At 35.1% G+C, this 22,810-nt stretch overlaps 1 protein-coding gene across 2 annotated transcripts in view; it reads right to left on the bottom strand.

The window, feature by feature from the left end:
• Window positions 1-22,810, bottom strand: part of AP3B1 (adaptor related protein complex 3 subunit beta 1) — a 303,905-nt gene that overhangs the window by 80,597 nt on the left and 200,498 nt on the right. For both annotated transcript variants that reach the window (XM_025387269.1, XM_025387270.1), the window contains exons 21-22: window positions 18,559-18,631; window positions 8,951-9,057 (exon numbers count right to left, since the gene is read on the bottom strand). In XM_025387269.1, the coding sequence (XP_025243054.1) occupies window positions 8,951-9,057; window positions 18,559-18,631 (180 nt within the window). The remainder of the gene's footprint in view (window positions 1-8,950; window positions 9,058-18,558; window positions 18,632-22,810) is intronic.

Here is a 22,810-nt window from a genome sequence, read left to right on the forward strand (position 1 = left end):
TTCTTACTATTGTTTCTGAGATTTGTCTAACAGGTATTTCCAGTTCATTAATTTTAACAATTGGCACAATATTCCATTGTATTTGCATGCCACAATTTATGTATCTATTCTAGTGATAGATGTAGTTTCCAATTTTTTTTTTTTTTTTTTTTTGCTCTTACAATGTGTCAGTGAACATTCTTGCATGTTTTCATGTGTAGCCACATCGATTAGTGAGTCATGGAGAATACATTATTCAACTGGAGTGAATATTTCCAAATTACTCTCTGAAATACCCACTAGGTATGCGTCCATTTTTTTTTTTTTTTGCAAACACACTGTTAAAACTAATTTTCAGGCCGGGCGCAGTGGCTCACGCCTGTAATCCCAGCACTTTGGGAGGCCGAGACGGGCGGATCACAAGGTCAGGAGATCGAGACCATCGTGGTTAACATGGTGAAACCCCGTCTCTACTAAAAAATACAAAAAAAAAAAAAACTAGCTGGGCAAGGTGGCGGGCGCCTGTAGTCCCAGCTACTCGGGAGGCTGAGGCAGGAGAATGGTGTGAACCCGGGAGGCGGAGCTTGCAGTGAGCAGAGATCCAGCCACTGCACTCCAGCCTGGGCGACACAGTGAGACTCCGTCTCAAAAAAAAAAAAAAAAAAAAACTAATTTTCAGAGAAGCCTACTTTTCACTTTAAAACATTTTTAAATAAGCTTCCTGTTTTTTTACAAAACCCAACAACCCTCATATGCAACCATTCAATAATTGTAATACGCACACATATTTTAGATTTGATTTAAGCTAGGTTAATACAATCAATGGTATGAAAATATGATTGGTGGAAAAATCTTTGATTGGTTGGTAACTGGATGAAGTGAAAACCAACTAAACAATGGTTTCACCAAAGGTACTCTCTCTTTGATACACCTGTGAGCAGACCCGGTGAAATATTAGGCAAGTAAATTTTCAGTTGGAGTAAAGGATAGCTTGATCATTTCAAAATACAAATGGATGGCCCTAAGATCAGGATTTAGGGAAAAGCCATAGATGTTGATTCAGGGTACCCTTGAGTTATTATTGCTAGACTTGGGAGCCTTATTCAATAACCAATTCCCTAGTCTTAAAGAAGAGAAGACAAAGAACAAGATGAGAGATGGCTTAACCCGCTGATAATTTGGCTTCGGTTCATGGCGTGTTAATGTTTTTTTCAGCACAGAATAGGACACAAGAAGAGACATACTTGGATGCAAGATGTGCAAATTCCTGCTGAGCCTATTTTTCATAGCATTACTTCATTATTTTATGGGACATGTGAATTACTGTAACACTATCTTTGGTTGTATTAAAGAGGTATATAGGAAACAAAACAAGTTTGTTATTAAGGAATGACATGTACCACTCACTGCTCCTTTTACATGATTTTAGGAATATAACTATTTGTAGTCTTTTCCTTAACTCGGTAAGACACTGAAGGTATTCAAGAAATTTAACTTTCTTTTCTCTTTTAAGTTCTGAGGAAGAGAAAAATTATGAAATCAATCCCAAACATTTTAGAGCAAACTGATATTTACTTTTAGTATGAATTCTTTGCAACAACAAAAAAAGTTATAATCCTATAACAAGCTTTCAGGATTGGCATGCAGTAACTTCTGCCCGATTTAGATATGTCCAGTACAAAAATGGCCAACTTTGCTGGGCAGACTAAGCAATAATCCTTTCTGTACAATAAGGGTTTTTCAGTCCCTGATTCTGCAGATCCTGGTGCTTCCTGAGGACCTTATGTTTTTGTTTCACGGAGTCACTTTTCCTGCATAGTTCTAGTATCCAATTTGAGGGTTGGAGGAAGGGAAAGAAATGGAATAGATGACATCAACCCTATGTTATTACTGAACATAAAGGCCTTGGAGCCTCTCTACCCTGTCAATCCCAATTTTGACGGAATCCTTCCTCCTATAGTTTACATCTAGGCCAAGATCCTCAAATCTGAATCTATTATGTGTTGCCAAATCACTATCCCACTTGTTCCAGGGCCATTGGACTAGATTTCAGGGTTTACAGCTACAAAATAGAATTCAAACATTTTCAGGATCATTATTTCATTTGATTTTCATTTTAAAAAAAGGTGTTTAGGATAAGTATTATCTCCATTTTGTAAATTTAAAAATGGAAGTTTATACAAGTCAAAGAATTGCTCAAAGTCACAATGATAATAAACACAGCTCAGTCAAGGGTAAAAACCAGGTCTTTGGGCTCCAGATTCAACGCATTTCACAAATGTCACTCTGTCTTTCTAAATGAGTTCTTAGCATTTTAAGGTGGAACTCTAAAAGTGTATTTCCACATAAACCCTCTGATTTGTGATTACATGTTAAAGAATCATAGATAGTATACCTCCATTATGGTATTATGGCATTTGGGGTTGCCTTGGGAGCCTTTTTTTTTTTTTTTTTTTAAAAAGACGGAGTTTTGCTCTCATTGCCCAAGTTGGAGTGCAATGGTGCAATCTTGGCTCATTGCAACCTCCACCTCCGGGGTTTAAGCGATTCTCCTGTCTCAGCCTCCCAAGTAGCTGGGATTACAGGTGCGTGCCACCACCCCAGGCAAATTTTTTGTATTTTTAGTAGAACGTGTTAGCCAGGCTGGTCTCTAACTCCTGACCTCAGGTGACCTGCCCACCTTGGCCTCCCAAAGTGTTGGGATTACAGGTGTGAGCCACCGCACCCGGCCACCTTGAGAACCTTGTAACCTAGGAAGGTCAGACTCTGATTTTTCAATAAAAACATAATCTTAAATAGTAAGTGAATAAATATAGTTTCTTACACAACTAGTTTGAGAAGAAACAAAAAATGCAAAGGATGAGTCAAGGTTTCATGTTGATGTTTACCAGTTAAAGCAGAACATACACTAAAATAGATAACTTTAACTGTTTTATTCACTTTAATATTTTTGTGACCCAAATATACAAAGTAATTTAAAGCATAACAGATCAAAGTTTCACTCAATGTTTCTAATACCAGAGGTGAACAAGTTATTCTTATTTCACATTTATTCTTACACACAAAATTGTCTTTTTCCCCTATTCTTTTTTCATCCCTGCAGGAAGCATACATTTTAAGGACTGATGTTTGTATTTACAGGGCTTTATTTAAACTCATGACCTAATAATAATCCAGTAAAAAAAAATTTACCAAGTTAACCAGTTTGTTCACTGAAATACTACAGCAGGAACTAAAATGTTCTCTCAGTGGAGCTATCTGTTGGCCAATGGCCAGTCTCTGGCAAGACTAAAACATGCTGTGTTTACAGATAATATCTATTATAGAGTTAAAAAAACTAAAGCCTTTCCTTATAATGATAATAATGTTTGTCAGGCATTATTTTTAAAAATCTCTATGTCCTGAATATATAATACAAAGGATAGGAACAAATAGTGACTTTTTTAATTAGAAAAATATTTGGTGTGAAATAAGCAATTGCTCTTTGGGTTTCATTGTAAATATTTTGTTAATTGAAAAAATCTCAAATACATAAGGAAAACAAATAACATTTACTAGAATAAATAAAAATTATAGATGGACTAGAAAGTCATCATATAAACTAAAAAATGTTTCACCTCTTTATTTTAACAAACTTATTCAAATTATCCCAGTGACATTGTTTTCATTAATTCCAAATTCCATCTTAGGTTCATACACACATAGAATATCAGAGTTAAAAGGAAACACGGAAATTTGTCTTGCTATCATTTCATAGTTGAAAAAAACCAAATGATTTGCTCAATATCACCCAACTAATTAGTAGTGGTGATCTAGAAAGACAGATATCAGATGGGTCAATAAAAAAGAATCTGGCTGAGTGTAGTGGTTCACTTGAGCCCAGGAGTTTGAGACCAGCCTTGGCAACATGGCAAAACCCCAGCTCTACCAACAAAAATTTAAAAATTAGTCAACAAATTAGCCATATCTACCAACAAAAATATAAAAATCAGGGTGTGGTGCCAGACAGCTGTAGTCCCAGCTACTCGGGAGGCTGAGGTAGAAGGATGGCTTGAATCCAGGAAGCAGAGATTGCAGTGAGCCAAGATCGCACCACTATACTCCAACCTGAGCGACAGAGCCAGACCCAAAGAAAAGAAGAGAAAAGAAAAAGAAAGAGAAAAGGAAGAGGAAACGGAAAAGGAAAAGGACCCAAACAAATAAAAAGGAATCCTCATCATTCATATATGTGCTTTCCATTTCTATTTTAAAAGTACTGCTTTTCGGGTAATAGATGTGTTACATCTTGATTAAGAGAAAATGGAAGATATTTAAATATATGTAAAAGAAAATTAAATATAAAACATCCATAATCTCATCATTCATAAAAGCTCTTAAAATTATGATGCAGTTTCTTCTACTCTTTCAATTTCCCTGTATTTGAAAACAGTACAATTGTACAATTTTACAAAATTGAGATAATATACATAATATTTTGTATCCTTTTCCACCTTACATTATACCGTATTTTATCTTATTAAAATATATAATAAAATCTTAATAATTGTACAAAATTCCTTAAATTGTTTTTGTATACTTTTTGTAACCATCACTACTATCACTAGACATTTAGGTTTAAACAACCATGCACACAAATCTTTGTAATTCTAATTATTTCCTTAGAAGAAGAATCTAGACATGAGATTACCTGGTCAAAAGGTATACATATTTTGATGGCTTTTTATACAGATGGCCCAATTGCCATCCAGAATGATGTAATAATTTATACTTTTACCAGTGGAGCAGTGTATAATGCCTGCTTCATTGCATACCTCAGCAACAACAGATGTTGGTTTTTGTGATTTTTGCTAATGTTACAGGCAAGATGGTTCTTTAAATCTACATTTATTCATTACTACCACTGAACCTTTTTCACATATTATCATCATCTATATTTCCTCCTCTATAAATAATGTGTTTATATCGTTTGTCCGCTTTTAAAAATGTTTTATTGAAGTACAATATACATAAAGTATACATATCTTAAGTGAAAAGCTCAATGATTTTTTTCATAAACTGAATACACCCATGTAACAGCTCCCAGATCAAAAGACAGAACATTATCAGCACCCGAAAAGCTACTCTTGTTTTTCCTTATAAGCACTAATTCTCCTAGGAGTAAGCACTATTCTGATTTGTTATATCATAAATTAATTTTTCTGGTTTTTGTCCTTTTGTTCATTTTTATAGTAATAATTTGTTTTAAAAAGTTATCATTTATTATAAATTATAAAACATTTAAACATTACAGAAAAGTACCAAAACAATCAACAAGTCATTCCAAAACCATTCCATCTAAAGCAACTGTTAACCATAGTGAACATGACACTTCTGTACCCACTGACAGATATACAGAGAAACAGACAAATTATCCCTTAGAATGGGACTATAATCTTACTTTGAAGAAAAAGAAATGGAATTAAAACCAAAAAATAAAAAACCCTCCAAAACATCAGATAAATGTTCTTTGAGTATATACAAATCATTAAGAGGTCTGCATTTCATTAAAAACAAAAACAAAAGTGGTTTCAATTTTGCATATTACTGAGTGTTTTCCTACATTGAAAAAATAATTACCATGCATCCTGTCATCGTTCCTCACCTTCTAGTTTTCGTTTCTTATTTTTATCATTTATACTCAATCATACGACCACAATTTTTACAGCTACTGATTCTATTACTTTGAATCACCCTTTCCTTGGTTTCAACAATCAGCAGTATCCCCACTCTTTTTTCTTTAAAGTAGAATCCATAGTAATTTTCATGTTTCAGCATATCTATGTACAGCCTTAATAGTAAGAAGAAAACACAGTTTTCTTGGGTCACAGTTCATTTCCTTTATAAAGTTGCACTAATGATATACATGTAATGAAAATGATAACAGGAAATAGTTATTAGTACGTATCAGTTACTGTTATAAACATTTCATGTTTGTTAATCATTTAATACCAACAACAATCCTATGAGGTAGGTAGCATGATCATTTTACAGATGAAAACAATAGAGGCACTGGAAGGGGAACTGACTTGCCCAAAGTCTCTAATTTGTAAAGTGAAGAACTCTGATTTGAACACAGGGAGTCTGAATCAAGAGCCTGTGCTTCTCACCGCTACATAATGCTTTGACGTTTGCAGCTAGGACACGACTGGAGGGAGGGACAGTAAAGGATGCCGCTAGCTTTAAGGAGTGAAGGCCAGGAATGCTAGATGTTCGTGGTAATGAATAGGGCAGATCCTGACGATACAGACTGTACCATGTCCCTCACAAAAGCTCTGTTTCCTACTATGAGAAAATGAAACTATTAACATTCAAATGTCTTGTTAAACATTCGTGAGGTGAAAACGTGCTTAAAATTACTTGATCCTAGAACATTTCACACAAAATACGAAGTTTTTCTTCTCTTTGGCAAGATTTTAACAGGTTCAGTTTTCCAGGAATGCAACTACTTTGGTGCAGAAAAACTGTTCAGTGTTTGGAAAACTATGTCATTGATGGCAATACCGCAACCCATAGCATTTGAGTTGCCGAACAACACACCTATATAAATCTGCACATATAGTTCTCACATTCATGAGTTCTATATATGAGTGCCAGCATCATTTAACTACTTCTAGTGTAGTCATGGTCAAACAGTTACATATCATTGAAAATACTAGTTTACTATATGTTACTTTTATTTTTTCTATTCAACTAGGACAACATGTTGACTTTAAAATTATAGATGTACTCTATCATCTATGAACTCATTTCAGGATCCAAAAAAGCTCCTAGATTTATTGAGATCTCACAGCATTATATGGGAGTTGTAATTCTTGAGGGGTTTTCCTTATTTTCCTCTGATGTCTTCCATCCACTTCTTTCCAAATTCAGACACATAATGAGGAAGATTAAACTCTGGTTGATTCATCTTCTTTTCTCAGTACTGTTTTGAGGGCTGGATGTGCTACTAGGAGCCATGCCATTCTGCAGCAGAATATTCAGTTTATTTCTACAGGTTCCATTTCTCAGAGTTCTAGCATTTTCTTTGTTTAAAGTTCTATTCCTGTCCTTATTTTATTGTTGCTGGTGAACTTCTGGTTGTCATTCTTTTTAGCACTACTTGTTTGATCATTTGGTTAGCTTTTGGGGAGTGAGTGTTGTGGTCCTGCTTCACTCAGCCGTGTCAACTGGCGGTCGTTTTTTGCCCAACTTTAGATGGAGTGGTTTTCTTTCCTTTGAAGAGACCATCTCAATAAACATTTTCCTTAGTATAAAAGGGTGAGTCTGTCAATTACTTTGTGATGAATGAAAATTTACTACAAGCTTTTCTAATCTCAACTGCTTTCTTCTTATAGTTAATAAAGTAGAAGAGTCTACACTCAGGTCCATTATCACATATATCACTTTGGAGAATATTCATTAATATTTACTGAGTAATGACAATGTGTCAGTCACTGTTCTAAGAGCTTTGCATATATTATTTCATTAATCTCATAACAATCCTATGAGGTGGACAGTATTCTCATAGGAAAAGGAGGTTTAAGAGTACCAATTTGCCCACAGTCACATAGCTATTAAGTGGCAAAGCAGGGGTTTGCACCCTGGACATCTGATATCAGAGCCCAAGTTATTATTTATTCACTACGTTACTGCTAACCAAGGTTTTAGGGACCTCCTGTTCCATTCAAGGTATTAACTGATTCACTATTGATTTTTTGATTAACACTTTTTCTTTAGAGCCTACCACAAATGCTCAATAAATATTTATTACCTGAATAAATGAAAGACTTAACTGCTTATTTTCAATGCTTCCCCCTTCATATCTTTTAATGTGCCTTTTCCTTTTAGAAACAAGGACAAATTAAAATCGCAAATACCATTCTTATTCATTTCTGAGTGGTTAAGAGATAATCTCATTCTATGCTTAAAGAGAACATTGTAGCTTAAAACTTTTCACCTGTACTTTCTAAGCAAGGTGACCAATGTTGAACGGAAATGCAGATAGCTTTTTTCAGTATTTCACTGCATAGCCCTGATAGCACACTTGCTTTGATGGAGGAATTTTTTTCCATAATAACACACAAGAATTAGGCACTTCTTTCTCCCACTTTTGGCAGAAGCAGCTCTATGCTCCCAGGCAGTTCAGATGATCAGTTACATACCCTGTAGTACCCTGCCAGCCCTGAGAACCAGATCTACTGAAGCTACCTGTGCCCATCAAAGCTCACTATTCTGTCTCTTAGTCTGTCAGATTTCTGACAACAAATTAACAAGAGGTCAAGCATATCAACAGATTATATATCTTAGGCAGCATGCTTGATTTACAGTGAAAGGTTAGTGGATATAATATGCTAACACAATAAAAAGTTGTGGTAGCTTCAAATACCATGGTAAGTTGATGGTTTTTGCATTATTTTGTGACAGGTAGGTTCTAGCCTCACTTCACATCACATTCTACAAATAACATTACAGAATAATTTTAAAGACACCAACACATGTAAATAAATGTACAAAAATAAAACAAAGAAAAAAGTTATCTTGAACTTTTAAATAAAAACAGTCATGAGTTTTTAATAGTCTATGAAAAAATAGCATGGTAGGAATAAAATGATTACGGAAACGAAAGTCTGTTAATGTAGACAACTTTTTGTGGCACAGTTCAGGTGTATGTACTGGGTCAATGTGGTGAAAAACCTTTGTATGTTACACATATGTTACAATACCAGAGAAAAACATACAGATGATAATTAAGTGTGGACAAGGGAAAAAAACTGAGAAGACAATGGTTTGAGTAAATTATTTAAAAAATTAAAAGGTCTTAGCTACATTGGGCTTGTTCTTAGAGAAGAATCTGTTCCAAACTAAGAATCCACTTCGAGTATTTACATTTTAATAAAAAAGATACAATGGCAACATAAGAAAACTGAGCTGGTGTATTTTAAAAATAACTTACACTGATGACTGAAGAGGAAGTTGACAAGTTTAAACCTTCAAGATCAGCCATCAAACTTGGAGAAAGAGCTGGTATGGGAAGTGCAACTGGAGTGGATACTGGGTTAACTGTAAGAAAAGGCCCAAATTAGTAAATGTGCATGAACATTTAATTCAAATTATTAAAAGCAACATTTTTATTTTGTTAGTAAATCTAATTAAATTACTTTGATTAATAAATCTATGACAATTCTATTTAACATCTTGATTTAGTCAAGTTATTATCAAGTCATGGCAGTTATTAGTCTTAGCTTTCAAAACATAATGGTAAATCCTATAACAAAATAAAGATATAAATATCTTGAGTAATAGTTTGTGAAAATTTTTTCACATAACATTATCACTAACATTTATCACCCAGTAATCTCCCTAAAAAGGTAAAGAAGCATTTTTTTCCCCAGACTATCAAAAGAATAACCATCGCTTCCAAGAGAATGCTCCAGTGGAATTAGAAGTCTTGAAAGATGTTTAAATCCTGTATCTATTTTATTCTCTACTCTAATTCGGGGTCCAGGCTACCTAATTCCCTTGTAATTATACTTTTTCAGCAAAAGCTATGTGCTAGATGGAAATGTCTGACTGATTCTAAACCTGCTATATACTTGAGAACTGATACTGTAAGTTTGGAAATCTAAAAATCCAAGTCTGATCATGTTACTTCCCTGCTTAAGACTCTTCGAAGGCTCGTAACTGCCTACAAGATAAAAGCCCAACTCCTCAATTAAGTTCACAAAGTCCTCTATGGTCTGCCCCAGTCCTGTCTAATAGCACTTCCTATGATAACGGAAATGTTCTACATCTAATAAAGTGGCCACTAGCCACATATGCCTAACATCTTCTTGATATGTGGCTAGTATGACTAAATAAATGCATTTTAAATTTTGACTAATTTAAGTAATTACATGTGGCTTGTGGACACCATACTGGACTATTCAGGGCCAGCTTATCTCCAATTTCAGCACTGTTATGTGCTAGCTCTATGGGATAATAGTTCCCAAGATCTTGTTCTATGTCTTGGAGCCTTTTATATTCTACTCTGTTTGCCTACTTCTCTGCCTTGCCCATCTTGCAACTTTGATCTGGCAAGCTACCCTTTAAAAGGAAAACACTCTCTGGCTCACCTGCAAACAACTTATATGTGCCTTCTTTGTTCCACAGATATACCTGGGCAAACTTCTATAACTGTACTTCTCATGTAATACAAATTTGTGTCTTTATATGTTTGCATATCTGCTAGTCTGTGTGAACAGACAATAACATTAATTTTTGGTGCTTCTAAACCATTTGAATAAAATACATTAAAACGTGGTCAAGTTTTAGCTTCCAACAAGTTCTCACTCCAAAATAATATTCTAAAGGGAGTAACATTTACTTAATTTGACATTTTTTATTTTTGGAGATAGGGTCTTGCTCTGTTGCCCAGGCTGGAGTAAAGTGGTGCAATCCCTTCCTGGGCCCAAGCAATCTCAGCCTCCTAAGTGGTGCAATCCCTTCCTGGGCCCAAGCAATCTCAGCCTCCTAAGTGGTGCAATCCCTTCCTGGGCCCAAGCAATCTCAGCCTCCTAAGTAAGTGCATGCCACCACACCCAGCATTTTTTTTAAAGAGATAGGGTCTCCCCATGTTGCCCAGGCTGGTCTCTAATTCCTAGGCTCAGGCAATCCTCCTACTTTGGCCTCCCAAATTGCTGGGACTACAGGTGTGTGCCATGACACCCAGGTGCGACAGTAATTTTCAAAGCATCTTTTTCTCATTTTAGTCTCACAATATCCAGTGAACAAGGCAGAACAAATATTAATCCATAAAGTTAACAACAAATATTTCTTCTGCAAGGTAGCAAGTGAGAGACAAAAAGTTCAAGATCCTTAAGTAACAAAACCTAATTAAGAAAAAGAGATACACATATCTGAAAAAAAAATTAAAAAGAAACAATACAGTCCATAAATGATATGGCCAAAGAAGAAAAAATTCAAAGGAAACACTAAATAAAATCTCAACATATATAATTTAAAAAGCAGCCTGGAGGTTGGATGGGGAGGTAGTGGAGCTCTTGGTCTTCCCCGTGCTCACTTAGTACGGCTGAAGCACAGCTTCAAATCCCCAGCCTTCCTTAGACCCACACTGAAAACCCCTTTAGAGTTAGGAAATGTCACAGAGTCGGGGGAAAACAAGGATCACTGGAGATGGAGTGGAAGAGGAGGCTTCATGAATAGGAGGGAATGAAGTCCAATTTTTAAGTAAGGGTGGGATTTGAACAAGAGGAAAGAAAGAAGCCAGTTAATTGTTGGATAACAGAATGCTATAAACAAAGACTGGGAGGTGGGAAATTGAAAAACTAAGGGGACTGGATTTATCCTTTTGACCAAGGGGAACAGTCAAAAATCGATCAAACAGAGGAATGACAATGAATATGGTCCTGCAGGATGGTCAATCAGATGGCAGTACAATGCACAGACTGAAGGCAGGGTTGGGAGTACGGAAGAGTTTAAAATAATTTAGGAACGAAGTGAGGCAATGGCAATCTGAAGGCTTAAAAAGAGCATTTAATATTGAAGACACTGGAAACTGAGCCACAGGGAGACTAATATTGACAAGGTCATTAAAAAAGTGAATGGTAGAACCACTATAGAATTAGAAACTGCTTCTTCTAACTTGGATCATAATATATTGCCTTCCAATGCAACAAGTAACTTTTCAGGTAAGTTCTAAATGCATGTTTGTTCATTTCTTTGTATACCTGTCTACCCACCAACCCACCATCCATCCTTTCAAAATATTAGAATGCCCATGTAAGGAATAAAAAACTGAATAAGAAACAGCCTCTGATTTCAACGGTGGCTTGGCGAAATACTACCAAGAGACAAGAGAAGAAAATTCACACCACAAGCAAGTTCTGCTCTTTTTTTTAAAAAAAGGATGGGTTTTAATATCATTTCAGAAGATGTGTGCTCTGGTATTAAAGAGATGATTATGCATCTGTTTGCAGGTATGGCGAGATGAAAGTTGGCATTGAAAGCTTATCCTAAAGTGAATTCTGAGGCTAGTTGACCGTGCTGAAGTATTTAATTAGTAATGTGTAAAAACAAAGTGACTCTATAGGGTTTTTAAAAAAATGTCGTAGCATACAAGTTAAAATGAAATATCATGTCCACCTGTCAAATTAGAAAAGGTAATTTTAAAATACAAAATCTAGCATTGGTGAAGGTACAAGGAATATAGCACCCTCATATTGATACTGTGTAAGCTGGTACAAGCTTTCTGAAAGGCGATTTTATTTACTTATTTTTGAGGAGTTTATCTGTCTCCCAGGCTGGAGTGGAGTGGCATCATCACAGCTCAGTGCAGCCTTGAATTTCTGGACTCAAGTGATCCTCCTGCCTCAGTCTCCTGAGTAGCTAGTATTACAGGTGTATGCCACCATGCCCCGCTTATTTTTCTATCTTTTTGTAGAGACAGGAGTCTCACTTTGTTGTCCAGGCTGGTCTCAAACTCCCAGCTTCAAGCAATCCTCCTGTCTCAGCCTCCCATGTAGCTGGGATTACAGGCATGAGCCACCATGCCAAGCCTAGAAGTCAATTTTGGACAAACAAATTCTTCAAAGTATTTGTTCCAGCAATACTATTCCTGGAAATTTATCTTAAGGAAACAGTTACAGAGATATTGAAATATATATTCACAATGATGAATGTTACCTCACTAATTATGATAGCAAAAAAATGGAAACCAGCTAAATTCCCAACAATAGTAAATCTGTTAAACAGAATTTATTATAACAGGATACAGGACAACCATGCAGTTATAAAGAACGTAGGTTTTGTGTTTTTTTTTGGAAACAGGGTCTTGCTCTGTCACTTAGGCTGGAGTGCGATGGCACAATCACAGCTCACCACAGCCTTGACCTCCTGGGCTTAAGCAATCCTCCTGCCTTGGCCTCCAAAGTGCTAGATTATAGACATGAGCCACCACCCCGGCTAAGAACACGTACTTTAAACAGAGGAAAAAGCAAGTGATAAAACAGTTTCTCAGTACAATCCAATTTGGAGGGGGGGATTTGCATATGAAGAGAATCTAAACTGATATGTCAGAATGTTAACCTGGGGTGTTTGGATTACAAGTTAATTTTATTTTCTTCTTTTTGTTTTAAAAACTTTCTATAAAATATTTTCTTTTCTAAAAGTAGATCTAATATAATAATTATGCAATTATTCTTCTGATCAAAGCATTGCCTTAAGATTTAAGAATAAGAAAAACTGAATATATAATGGCTTAATATGTTGTTAATTTGTAATTTGCTGCATCATCTGTATCATTGGCATCATCAGCACCAGCATCATTACTAACCCCAGTAATGCCTATCATGTGTCAGGCACAGTTCTAAATGCTTTTACATATATCAACTCATTTCATCCTTTGAGAATTAAATGACTCCCAAAAGTATTTTATAGACAAAGCATCTCAATTTTATAGACAAAGCAGCTAAAGCATAGAGAGGTTAAGTAAATTGCCCAAGATGACACAACTAGTGAGTAACAGAGCTGGGATTGAAACTCAGACAGCTTGCTCCACTGTCCTTTCAGCAACTCCACTCTACTGCCTTGACCACAATTCACTTAACAATGTGATATCACATATCATAAGGCTTATTTGAAGTATGATTATTGTTGGCTGACAGAGATTTTTTAAATACTTCACTGTCACTTGCACTAACAATGTAATGACATAGGTTTACATTTCCTATAAAAGAACACTAGAATATGATGACTGATTTATGATTGTCCTACTGAGAGCACATGGTATGGGGCCCTAAAATATATTGTAATTTCCAGGAATATAAAATATGCCTGAAACATAGAAAGCATATTGATATCTCTAAGTCTAACAAAAGACTGTTAGGTCATATATTATCCTAGAACAAATATTTTTCTCATGTATTGTTAACTGACTCCCATGAAACAGAGTCATATAACTTAATGATCTAAAGAAACTATAGAAGTTTTACAGTCTTTAAAAAAAATTACAAATGAATAAAATGAGACACAAAGAAACTACTAAACTGATTAAAAGCATAGGACTAATCTCTGTGCTCATGATAACATCCCCTCAACAGATACAATAGGGGAAATAGTAAGAGAAATAACCAAATTACTTTGTAATAGAGTCAGTCTATTACTAGGGTTGCTGCCTTAAGAGAGAGACAATCATTGATTCTGATAGTAGCAAGCTCTTTCCCTCCTCCACGCCTTTATTCTGCCTAGTATACCCTCCCCTCATGCCTCCAACTGCTTGACTGATGCTTTTTTTCTTTTTTTGAGATGGAGCATTGCTCTGTCACCCAGGCTAGAGTACAGTCACGCGATCTTGGCTCACTGGAACCTCTGCTTACCAGGTTTAAGCAATTCTCCTGCCACAGCCTCCTGAGTAACTGGGATTACAGGCGTGCGCCACGACACCTGCCTAATTTTTGTATTTTTAGTAGAGATGGGGTTTCACCATGTTGGCCAGGCTGGTATCGATCTCTTGGCCTCAGGTGATGTGACCACCTAGGCTCCCCAAAGTGCTGGTATTACAGGTGTGAGCCACCATGCTCAGCCAACTGATGCTTTCTTAAACTCAACTCAAAAGATAAATTTTGATACTGCTAGGTGGATTAGGTACCTTGATACCAAACAGTATTTTGTGCATTTCTCCTCATTTCATCTATAATGAGGCAATCTAATTGCCAATTTATCTGTTTTTCCCATTACTCTTTGAGCGCTCCTTGGGTAGGGACAATATTGTATTCATTTAGAAATCTCCAGTATGTAGCAGATTATAAAGATCATAGCAAGTACTCAATTAACATTTCCTGAATGAAGAAATGAATAAATTCAGTACTTGCAGTCTTCCTGGTATGTACTGTGTACCTAGCAAACAACCCGTGTGGATTATGATGTGCCTCTTAGATAAAACACAGGGAATATATCTGGCCTTCTTTCAAGATTAATCTAATTCTCACAGTTGAGAACTAAAGCCACTGGAGAGTGACATTTTAGTGTCTGAGCAACAAACTGCATGCCATGGGCAATGGAAAACTACTGTAGGCTAATAGGAGGCATATAATGAAGTCGGCACTCTGCTTGTCTTTATCTCTAAGCTCACATCATGGTTCTTCCACAAGGTTTTTGTAGTTTTTAAATTTGGGGTTAATGAAAACCCTAAAGAGGGGTTTTCATCTCCCTCTTTGTTTCTTCACTATACTATGAATCTCTATTTTTCTCTCATATACAATAGTTACTTGTCCAGGTATCTGTGTCTCTGACTAGATTTTAGTTTTTGGAAGGGAATGACTAAATTCTATTTATCTATTACAGTACCTACCAAAGTACCTTGCACTTAGCAGACGATCCAGAAAACGTAGGCTGAACTGACTTGTTAACAAGAGTTTCAAGTGTCATTTCTGACAAATGCAGGACTATGAAAGATTTTTAAAGAAAGGAGCACTTGGGTATTAAAAACAAAGAGAAGTACTATATCCTATATTGAGTTAAAAAATGTGGGTTGGGATCAAAGTTCCCTTAAAAATTCAAAAAAACTTTCATCTCAATTCTTAAAAACTTGATTTTTTAAAAAAGTTTGTGTCTCAACATATAAAAATATACTTTTTATAGAATGGAACTATAACAATTATATCATTTTATAGGTTTTTCTTTTTTTACCATAGTTGCCAGGAAATCCAAAGTTGAATATAAGAAGAAAAAGTTGTAATTAGTATATTCTAGTGTCTTGTAACATTTACTCTTTGTTCCTTTTTAAATGTACTTTACTGTTATTCTTTTATAATTTTAAACTTTAAAATTATGAAGGTTACAAACATACATGTGTAAGATACTCAAATGTCACAGAAAGATACAAAATATAAAATGAAAGTCTTGGCCGGGCGCAGTGGCTCAAGCCTGTAATTCCAGCACTTTGTGAGGCCAAGACGGGCGGATCACGAGGTCAGGAGATCGAGACCATCCTGGCTAACACGGTGAAACCCCGTCTCTACCAAAAAATACAAAAAACTAGCCAGGCAAGGTGGCGGGTCCCTGTAGTCCCAGCTACTTGGGAGGCTGAGGCAGGAGAATGGCGTAAACCCAGGAGGCGGAGCTTGCAGTGAGCTGAGATCCAGCCACTGCACTCCAGCCTGGGCGACAGAGCAAGACTCTGTCTCACAAAAAAAAAAAAAAAAAAAAAAAAAAAAAAATCTTATTCTTGTCTGTTCCCAGGTTAGTCCTACATCACAAGGACACCGGAGCTAACCAATGAACAATGCCACAATGAAATTTTTATATATGCCTTTATATGTTTTATTAATTCAAGAAAAATTTACTGGGTGCCCACTAACTGGCAGGAGCCACTCTATACACTAGGAATAGCAGTGAGCAAGACAGAGAGAGATCCTGTCCTCATGGAACTTATATCTTAGTCAGGAGAAAGAGACAATAATCAGATACCAGAATTTTAAGGTAATTTCAGACAGTGAAAAATGCCATGAAGACAAGAATAAGAGGTGAAGGTTTGTGCTATGGTCTGAATATTTGTGTCTCTCCAAAATTCATATTGAAACCTAATCCAGACTCTGGTGGGGCCTTTAATAGGTAATTAGGTTATGGGGGTTCTACCCTCACGAATGGTCTTGGTGCCCTTATAAAAGGGATATAAGGGATGGTGTTTCCTCCTTCTGTCACATGAGGAAACAGAAGTCACTATCTTTGAAGCAGAGCTAGCCCTCACCAATTATCAAATATGCTGGCACTTTGATCTTGGACATCCCAGCCTCCAGAACTACGAACAATTAATTTCTGCTGTTTATAAATTATCCAGTCTAAGGTATTTTGTTATGCCAGCTCAAAGGGGCCAAGACAGTGTATAAGAGTAGGTGACTTCTGAGTTGGGGAAGTAAGGATCAGCCTGCCAAATCTGGGGGAATTGTTCTCAGCAGGGGAACAGCAGTAGAAAGGCCCTTGACAGAAATGAGCCTGGTATGTGTAACAAACGCATAAAAACAAAGTAGGATGAAATGTGGATAAGAAGCAGAGAGGGGTCAGATCATCCACAGTCTGAGAAACCTGGGAAAGGAGTACGGGCTTTCATCTAAATGCAAAATTAAGCCATTAAATTCAAGGGTTTAAAATAAGAAAGAAGTAAGATCTGATTTTATCAGTAGTTTATCAGTAGGATAAATTTCTGGAAAAGAACTGCTATGTCGGCGGGGTGTGGTGGATCACGCCTGTAATCCCAGCACTTTGGGAGGCTGAGGCAGGTGGATCACGAGGTCAGGAGATCGAGAGCATCCTGGCTAACACAGTGAAACCCCGTCTCTACTAAAAATACAAAAAATTAGATGGGCGTGATGTGGCACGTGCCTGTAGTCCCAGCTACTCGGGAGGCTGAGGCAGGAGAATTGCCTGAACCCAGAAGGCTGAGGTTGCAGTTAGCCAAGGTAGTGCCACTGCACTCCAGCCTGGGCAACAAAGTGAGATTCCGTCTCGGGGGGTGGGGAAGAACAGCTATGTGAAAGGATATGTGCAATTTAAGTTTTGATAGATACTGCTAAAATGACTCCAAAGAGCTGTACCTATTTATATTCCTACCAAAAACATGTACATCTGTTTCTCCAAACCTTAGCAACACTGGATGTTACCAAACCTCAAAATCTTAGCTAATATGTAAAACACGATTCAAATTTAACTCCAATTTTATTTTTAGTTTCTCTGTTATTTCTCTGTATTATATATTTTAATTTCCCTGTATTAAGTATATGCCATAGCTATTGGGGACAGGGCAGGTAAACAATATAAGCAGAACAGATCTATGACAGAATGAGATAATCTAAAACATAACTCACTCCCAGCACAGAAAATCTCTATCAAAAAATGACAGTAGTTTAATATTCATGAAATCTCACTTCTTGTTACTCTTCTCCTAGTGCAACAAAGTACCACTATCTCTCTCTCACAATGCAGGAGGATTTAACGGGAGGTGATAAATATATATACATCTCTGCACACTTGGGTGAATATATTTGTAGGATTCTGAATTCTTAAGATTTCCTGGGACAAAGATTTTTTGCAGGTAAAAGACTGATAGGTGTAGCGAAACTGGCCTCCAAAAGCTTTGTAACCTATTTTCCATTGCTACTAAAATTGTGCCAAGTGGAAGATGGTGATGTCCTTTCCATTTCCTTAATCCTCTACCTCCTTAAGTTAGATGTGTCAATCCCCATAATCCACATTTCACAATGTAGAAGTTATAAGATATGGATGACTATTTAACAAAACACATATAAATTACTAAAGCAAAAGATTTTAAAATGAATTTTGTATACTTTTATTTGGCCATCTATATTTGTTCATGTGATAATAAAGTGATATGCTGAATAGATGAAATAAACAAATATCACTGATTTCCAAAACTTTCTTGCATTATTCATCTATAAGTCTTACACAATAAATATTGATATATTTTGGGACATGTAAATAAAAGGTACTATACAAATAAAAAATACTCTTACTAAACACAGAAGAAATATTTTAAATTACAATACTTACAATCATCCAAATCTAGAAGTGAAACATCTTTGGTAAGAGGAGTTCTACCTTGTTTTGTTTTCTTTTCTTTCTCCTATAAAATAACAAATATTTCATTTATCACATGTTCTGTTTTAAAAATCTGTGTAGTCCTTAATATTCCAAAACATTTTTTTTCTCTGCTTAGTGGTATCAACAAATTGAACTTCTGTATGGTTATACAAAATGTTTTCCTGAATCAACATTTGTCTCAATTAGCATAAAGTATTCTTACCCACTATGCAAACCCTTATTTTAAACTATTGTGTGTTTAAAAATTATAAATGTCAGAAGAAAATTTAAAGGTATATAATTATTTTATAACCTGACAACTTCTTGCTAACATAAAAACGTAAAGTGGCTCTTTGGTAGAGAGTCCACAAATATTCTTGAAAATAACTTCTAAACAGGTTTACTTTAGAAAAAGAAATACTCAATATATGCAGAGCTCAGAGATTTTTGATGGGCTTGTGATAGGTCAGCCTTTTCTGATACAGTTTGTGACAGGCATTGTACTAGATATTTTATGTTTCTATACTGGGTTGTATCAAACTTCTTTGCCAAAGATATTCACTAAAATCTATAAATGACATTCCCAGGCTCTTTCTTTTTAGAGTTGAAAGGACTCACTCACTTTTTCTACTGTTTTGTAGAGAAAATAAATATTTCAAAACATATCTGCATATAATTAGGGCTTCCCCCAGCAGATATTTGCTTATTTGGTCTACTGTACTTACAAAATGTATATATCCATGAACCAGAATACAGTGCCCCTAAGCCTGAACTGTTCACAGTTTGGTTAGAGATTGAGAAAAAATTTGTAAATCTTTTAAAAAGAAAACTGTATTAATTAAGTGCATTACAAATAACTAAAGGCCAACAAAGAGTAGGGCATTAAATACAATTGGGTCAAAGTTTATCTTTCTGATCTATACTATTTTTTGCATTAAATTTTCTCAAATCACAGAACAAAACTAAAGTTTCTACTAAAATGTTTTTGTTTATTTCATCATTCATTCAATAGGTATGTATAGAATTCTAAATATATATTCGATTCTGTGCCAAGCAATGGAAATAACAGCCAAGACAGATACAGTGCTGCCTTCAAGTAACTTATAATCAACCAAAATTCTATAGCTTATTGTTAATGTGCTAATAAATATTTTCGAAGTATTCATTTAGCCACAAGAAGGTACCACTGAAATAAAATATATTTTATCACCATTTAAAGTTTACACAGTGTTAGAGCTCCTACAACAGTGCACATACATGAACAAAAGCATTACATAAAATTATACATAGGTAACACTTTAAAATCATTTAAATTTCACTTGCTTTTTCCCTTATGCTGATACTCAGAAACTTCAAGGACCACATAATAATATACATTATTAATACACTTAAAAAGGCACTAATTTTCATCTTCAAAGTAATTATTTTTATCACTGAACACTCCAAATCATCTAGTTAAGTTTTAATTTTCATTCCTTATTGAAAAACGAAAGAAATAGTATTTGCCCCTCTCTCCATTTCTCAAATGAGTAAACAATGTCTAAGATGGGGAAAAAAATAGAAGAAATGTTAGTTTTGAAGCTAAAATTTAAAAGTCGCAAGTAAATGAAAGCAAGTGCCGAATGAAAATGCCGTCTCAACTAGAATATCATTCCTGTGAAGAAAGAACATGTAACAAAAAGAGCATATCATCATGTGACTTATCAAAATGCTATGCTGAGCACAATGGGTGTAGCTTCCTATAAGCTACAATGGTGCATGACTGTCTTTACGGAACTGTAACCTCCCCACCTGAAAAATTAGAAACCTATCAAATCAAGATAAAGTTAAAGCTGAAGGCAAGTCTATACCTTATTTTCTACTTCACAACCAAGAGTGTGTAACAGTATCTATTAAATACATATCAGGTCACATATAACACAGAACAGAGCTGCATGTGAAATTGGCATAATCTCTTATTAGAGGCCTAGAACAGAGAGAAAAAAGGCTTTCAAAAGGACAGAATTTCATTGACTTTCTGAGAACAGCAAATAACCAGTGACTGAAATACAACATTAGCAATAGATAATGGTCATTTCTACTGAATTGAAAAACCCTTGCATTCTGAATCAAGGCTATAAAATGCTTCATGATGTGTTTGGTATTCCTCTTATATTAGATTTCATTTTTCATTTTAAAAAATCCATAGTAAGTTCAAAACATTTTCATACTTAAAGGATCTACTATAAAAATAAAATTCTGAATTCTAAACAAAGAAGTTAAGAGCTCTATTCCATCAAACATTTCTCCATTTGCAATTCATCTTGGTAATAGAGACAGAACCTGGGTAAATGCATATAGGACTTGAGGCAGGAGATTTTTCTTGCTCAATGCATAATTCATGTGCTCCGCCTGCAAAGTGTGTAAAATGAGAATTTCACACCGCAGCATGAGCCATGGAGCTGCAGAGAAAAGGCAGATGAAATCATATTTTACTGTGCGATTTTATTTCTTACCCTCCCAATATTTATACAAAACCATCATTGACAAACCAAACACATTGACAGATCACCCACTGTTTCCATTGTGTTAGTACTTGAGAAGAGATCAGGCAGAAAGATAGACAATTTGTTTTTGTATCTTTTTTTAAATAGAGGATTAGGTTTTTAACAGCTGAGTGACTGTATTAGACTTTTATAAGGACAACAGTAACTGATCTTAGAATCTCACCACAAAAAATACCTAGTTTTCAATTCATCATCCTCAAATCTCCATTTTGTTTCTATGGTATTCAATTATACACCTCAACACATCAACATTTTCAAAACGCAATACAAAGTCACAGGGTTAAAAAAACTGTTTTCTATTTAATGTATTTCATTTCAAATAATAAATAAAAGATCCTGGAAATACTTATTAACCTCCAAATAACACAAACAAAAATATGTAACAATGTACCTGAAAAGATTTTTTAATGTATTATGCATGTTCATTTTCATGCTGATTAAAAAAAAAGGCAAGTAACAAAAAAGACCTGACACGACAAGCATCAAATATGCATCCTAAGAGGAAACCACTGTAAAGAGGTTTGAAATTTGAAACTGTAAAATAGGATAAGCAGTATGTAAAGTTTGTCAAAGCCATACTGTGCTTTGAGATCAACAAAAAATCAAAGCTAATTTGTAGCCTCACAGGACAAGATATTTGCATGAAATATTTTCAATTAGAATTATCAACCAAGGATAATTTCATGACTTTCTTTCATTCAAGTTAACTGACAAATATGATTTCAAAAATCTGAGGCTCACACTTAAACTTTTACTTTTAAACCAAAGTACACCCCTGGTAAATTGAGACTTCTTTATGAGTTAAAAAGAAGTGTAGCCCACTAAAACCCATCTTTCCTATTAGAGTGCGCCTACTTCAATAGGAAAGCCTGCTTAATCCAAATCCACTTCATTTTAAAGGTCTCAAGTGCAATTGAGTAACATGTTTATTTTAGAGAACTTAAAATATAAATGAAATTGGGAAAGACATAAACTGAGAGGCAAGGCTTTGCAATATAACAGTAAAACCCAATATTCTCCAATATTTATAAAAGTTATATAATTGCAACATACAAAAATAGTTGTAAAAACATAATTAAAACTTGCATACTTTTCAAACAGAACATAACACCAGTCAAAAAATAGTTCCTTTCACTCTTATTCATGATTTATTTCACACCACACGCCAAATTTACTTTATCCCCAAGAATCTTTCAAATAAAAGAGCTTTATTTCCAAAATCTTTTATTAAGGCAAATCTTAATATTTACTGACATTCAGACACCAGTCACAATACTAGTGACTGATCCTTAGAGCACCTAAGAGATTCACTCAGTTTCTTTGCACCTCCCAAAAGGAATCAGCAAAGTTTTGAGACACAAATATAACCCGAGATAAAAATAACTGACAAGAGCAACTCAAACACTGCTAGGTAGCTATAGTGGGTACTATTTTCTTCATAGCTAGTATGCACCTTAATCTTAGTTTTAATTCAAATACTGAAATGCTTTTAATATTAAGTATTATTAAGTGCAAGTATATTAAATACTTTATATTTTTTCACATTGGTAGATTATTATGCTTCATATAGTTTATGTAATTAAAATGTTAATATATATAAGGAAAATACATAAAATGTACTCACAATAAATTACAATCATAAAGTTTTTATCATTTTAATCACAGATTATCTATAT

Source organism: Theropithecus gelada, chromosome 6 (assembly GCF_003255815.1).
Source record: "Theropithecus gelada isolate Dixy chromosome 6, Tgel_1.0, whole genome shotgun sequence".
In the NCBI taxonomy this organism is placed as follows: domain Eukaryota; kingdom Metazoa; phylum Chordata; class Mammalia; order Primates; family Cercopithecidae; genus Theropithecus; species Theropithecus gelada.